The sequence below is a fragment of the Perca fluviatilis genome, chromosome 22 (assembly GCF_010015445.1).
Source record: "Perca fluviatilis chromosome 22, GENO_Pfluv_1.0, whole genome shotgun sequence".
NCBI lineage: Eukaryota > Metazoa > Chordata > Actinopteri > Perciformes > Percidae > Perca > Perca fluviatilis.
The window spans coordinates 28,587,661-28,592,660 of record NC_053133.1 but is presented as its reverse complement, the minus strand read 5'-3'; the positions used below and the strand labels follow the sequence as shown (position 1 = coordinate 28,592,660).

Sequence of the window (5,000 nt, the reverse complement as noted above, 5' to 3'; positions counted from 1 at the left end):
TTTACCTCTGAATTTAACTACTCAGCCTCTCCACGGAAAAAATAAAAAACAGTAAAACACTCTTACACACAAAAAATAAAAGAGAGGGGATGAAACTACAAATATTATAATTAGAATCCGTACACAACAACAACAAAAAAACACACACACACACACAACAACAAACAACAACAAAACAAATACACAACAACAAAAAAAACACCAAAAACCAAACCAAAAACACACAATAACAAAAAACCACACAAAAACAAACAAAAAAAAAAAACAACCACACTAAAAAATAACCATAAAAATAAAAAATCAATCAATCAATAATCTCAACATACCAAAAATAAAAAACACACATAAAATCAATAATTAACATCAAACATCCATCTCAAAAAAAAATTAATATAATAACATTATAACATTTATAAACACAATACAAAATACTAAAAACAGACAAAACAAACATCATCATATCAAAATCACAACATCAATAATCACATCATCAACATAAATAATATCATCATCAAACATCAAGATTTACATACCAAACAGACAAACACAACATCACATCATCAAAAAAATAATACACACACACACACACACACACACACACACACACACAGAGAAAGCCACACACACACACACACACACACACACACACACACACACACACACACACACACACACACACACACACCCCCTTACCTGTGAAGACAGCAGGTTGCAGTCGATATGAACTCCCCTCCCCGTCCGGTGCAGCTGCAGCAGGGCGGCCATGATGGCTCCGTGTGCATACAGCCCCGTCGCCAGGTCCGTCATGGCAACGCCCGGACGCACCGGCTCCCCGTCCTGCCAGCAGAAGCAATGCATCATGGGAGGTAACCCTAACACAACATGATGAACTGACTGCTACGTGCCGCAGCTTCTTTTCCCAGCGAATCAAATGACAAATGAGAATATATATAAAACATAAAACATGTTTTTAAAAGCAACACTGTCACACAGGCAGCATTCCCTGACACAACAAATCAAACGCACCCTCGAGAGTCCCGAATACTTCAGAGACCACGATGGTTTTAGGATTAAGGAGCGTTTGATTAGTTTAAACACACACAGGGAAGGGTGAGAAATCAGCAAACAGCAGGGTTTTGCCTGGGGTCCAGACCGAGACTTTGGGGGGTCCAGACCGAGACTTTGGGGGGTCCAGACCGAGACTTTGGGTGGTTGAGACAGAGACTTTGGGGGTTGAGACAGAGACAAGACCGAGACTTTGGGGGTCCAGACCGAGACTTTGGGTGGTTGAGACCGAGACAAGACCGAGACTTTGGGGGGTGGAGACCGAGACTTTGGGGGGTCCAGACTGAGACTTTGAGGGGTCCAGACCGAGACTTTGGGGGGTTGAGACCGAGTCAAGACCGAGACTTTGGGGGGTGGAGACCGAGACTTTGGGGGGTCCAGACTGAGACTTTGGGGGTTCCAGACTGAGACTTTGGGGGGTTGAGACCGAGACAAGACCGAGACTTTGGGGGGTCGAGACCGAGACTTTGGGGGGTTGAGACCGAGACAAAACCAAGACTTTGGGGGGTAGAGACCGAGACTTTGGGGGGTTGAGACAGAGACAAGACCGAGACTTTGGGGGGTTGAGACCGAGACTTTGGGGGGCTGAGACCGAGACTTTGGGGGGTCGAGACCGAGACTTTGAAGGGTTGAGACCGAGACTTTGAAGGGTTGAGACTGAGACTTTGGGGGGTCGAGACCGAGACTTTGGGGGGTCGAGACCGAGACTTTGAAGGGTTGAGACTGAGACTTTGGGGGGTCGAGACCGAGACTTTGGGGGGTCGAGACCGAGACTTTGGGGGGTTGAGACCGAGACTTTGGGGGGTCGAGACCGAGACTTTGAGGGGTTGAGACCGAGACAAGACCAAGACTTTAGGGGGGTTGAGACCGAGACTTTGGGGGGTTAAGACCGAGACTTTGGGGGGTCCAGACCGAGACTTTGGGGGGTCCAGACCGAGACTTTGGGGGGTCCAGACCGAGACTTTGGGGGGTCCAGACCGAGACTAAGGTATAACAGAGGTGAATTCTGAGTGTAGTAATGTCCCCTTTGTTTTCTTCGAGCGAACAGATAAACCCTCAGTGGAGGAAACCAACTCTACCATCTTGATTCAAAACTCCCTTTACATGTCTCATGCACATAACTTTCTTGGGGGTGCGCGTTAAGGGTGGGGTGGGGGGGGGAGACAAATTTCAAATTAGAAATTACGTTGGTTGCATTTGAGTAAGTAACGATGTTAACACACACACTACCGGTCAAAAGTTTGGGGTCACTTAGAAATGTCCACTCCAGACAGAATACCAGCTGAGATCAGTCGCATTGTGTTTTTAACCAGGGCATCAGTCCTTCTACAAAATGAAGAGTTTTTTTGTGATTGTTGCGGGCAAAAATCCTTGATTATGCGGCACGTTTTCTTAAAAAATGCGATGGAATATGCTATATTTATGCAGTTTACGATATCATCAGGATACTTATGTCACGATACAATATTATTGCGATTTTAAAGATATTGCAATATTCTGCGATATATTGCAATTCATTACCTTTTTTCCAACTTCAAATTTTTCCCAATTTCAAATGATGTCCCCAAAAGGAAACTTTGTCAACATCTGTTTTATCTAAAAAAAAAGATACATTTCTCTGTTTGTTCATCTCACTTCAATTTTATTGCTGCAAAATCAGACTTCAGAGTTTTCCCCCACCCCTATTTGAATTATGCGATCGCATAATCACGTTTTCTGGAGGGACTGATTATGTGCTTATTACATAATTGCAAAATGTGTTCTCGACTGTTGTAGACAGAAGTGGCTGAAGAAACGCTTGATATCCATGTTTTTTGGTCTAAATATCATACCCAAATTAAAAGTGGTCCAGCTCCCATGTACTTTAACCCTCTGGGGTGTGCCTGATATCATAGGAAAGGTGATTGATGTGTGTGTGTTTGTGTATTTGAGAAGTGTAGTATTTTGTAGTTTTTGGGGCTTTTTTCTTTGCACTTTTCAAATGGAAATAAAAAAGTTGAGTCTTTTGGCTTCTGGATTGTTTCCGCAGTAAGCTGAGCCATGTGGCTAATTCCCTGTGTTGTCTGTCACCTGTCAGATGTGGTTACAGCAGTGTATTCTAATCATTTTACAGATGTAGGACTTGGACGGAAATAAAAAAACCTCCATTCTAGCCTCTGTAACTCTGTCAGTGAGGCCTAGAATCACCCTGACACTTGGAACAAACACTTGAGAGTGTGTCCTTTCCAATAATGTCAGGCACACCCCAGAGGGTCAAAGTACATGGGAGCTGGACCACTTTTAATTTGGGTATGATGTTTAGACCAAAAAGCATGGATTTCAAGCGTTTCTTCAGCAACTTCTGTCTACAACAGTCGAGAACACCTTTCGCAGTAACAGTGGGGTGAACAAGTATTTGATACACTGCCAATTTTGCAGGTTTTCCCACTTACAAAGCATGTAGAGGTCTGTAATTTTTATCATAGGTACTCTTCAACTCTGAGTTATACCGAATCTAAAAAGAAAATCCAGAAAAATCACATTGTATGATTTTTAAGTAATTAATTTGCATTTTATTGCATGATATAAGTATTTGATACATCAGAAAAGCAGCACTTAATATTTGGTACAGAAACCTTTGTTTGCAATTACAGAGATCATACGTTTCCTGTAGATCTTGACCAGGTTTGCAAACACTGCAGCAGGGATTTTTGGCCCACAGACCTTCTCCAGATCCTTCAGGTTTCGGGGCTGTCGCTTGAGTGTGTGGACAGGTGTCTTTTATACAGGTAACGAGTTCAAACAGGTGCAGTTAATACAGGTAACGAGTGGAGAACAGGAGGGCTTCTTAAAGAAAAACTAACAGGTCTGTGAGAGCCGGAATTCTTACTGGTTGGTAGGTGATCAAATAGTTATGTCATGCAATAAAATGCAAGTTAATTATTTAAAAATCATACAATGTGATTTTCTGGATTTTTGTAAGAGTACCTATGATAAAAATTAAAGACCTCTACATGCTTTGTGAGTAGGAAAACCTGCAAAATCGGCAGTGTATCAAATACTTGTTCTCCCCACTGTATGTAAGCACATAATGTAATCTGAAAACTGCTGCGCTGATTAAAAAAAAAACAATGCAACTGATCTCAGCTGCTATTCTGTCTGGAATGAAGTGGACATTTCTAAGTGACCCCAAACTTTTGACCGGTACTGTACATCACACAACGCACAGGCAGTTTTAGTGACATCTCTGCAGTTGTGTCGGTCTTGAAATAAAATCTCCAGTCCTCTTTATCTGAGACCGAGACAACAAGAGAGTAAAACCACGGTTGATTCTGGTCTGGAGTACTACAACGCTGCCTGAGGTCCCACGCTCGCTCCCCGAACAGGAAACGCGTCTCCACACCAATATTTCACCACGTTAACGATGTGGTTAAAACCCAGAGGTCTGGTTTGAAGGACTTGTTGTGGTGAAGTATCTACGGAGTTAAACTAATGGAGTTTGTCCCCAGGGTGCCATGGAAAACGGTTTATGGGGCGATTAAAAGCTAAAGGGTCCATCCTCTGGGGAGCAGGGAGAAAGAGCAGGCGCTAAAACAATCACTGACAGACACACACACATCCATATTTACAGACTCAGATCCCTTTGGGAGTCACGTGAGATTATACAAGTCATTGGTGGATTTTTGTGTGAAACCGTCTCTAAAGAATTCACATAAATATATATTTCCATTGAAAAATGCTGAGTTGATTTACAAATGATGATCTAAAAGCTACACACACATACACACAGAGACACACACAGACACACACACAGATAGAGAGAGAGAGAGAGAGACACACACACACAAAAAACACACACACACACACACACACACACACAGAGAAACACACACAGAGAGAGAGAGACACACACACACACACACACACACACACACATACAGAGAGAGAGAGAGATA

At 42.9% G+C, this 5,000-nt stretch overlaps 2 protein-coding genes and 1 pseudogene across 2 annotated transcripts in view; 1 reads left to right on the top strand and 2 right to left on the bottom strand.

Moving 5' to 3' along the window:
* The window catches only part of LOC120552576, a 501,282-nt pseudogene that overhangs the window by 85,322 nt on the left and 410,960 nt on the right, over nucleotides 1-5,000 (bottom strand).
* Nucleotides 1-5,000, top strand: part of LOC120552600 (NACHT, LRR and PYD domains-containing protein 1-like) — a 735,215-nt gene that overhangs the window by 519,633 nt on the left and 210,582 nt on the right.
* sugct (succinyl-CoA:glutarate-CoA transferase) overlaps nucleotides 1-5,000 on the bottom strand; it is a 39,755-nt gene that overhangs the window by 15,663 nt on the left and 19,092 nt on the right. Inside the window, exon 9 of the mRNA XM_039790912.1 lies at nucleotides 694-837. Coding sequence (XP_039646846.1) covers nucleotides 694-837 — 144 coding nt within the window. The remainder of the gene's footprint in view (nucleotides 1-693; nucleotides 838-5,000) is intronic.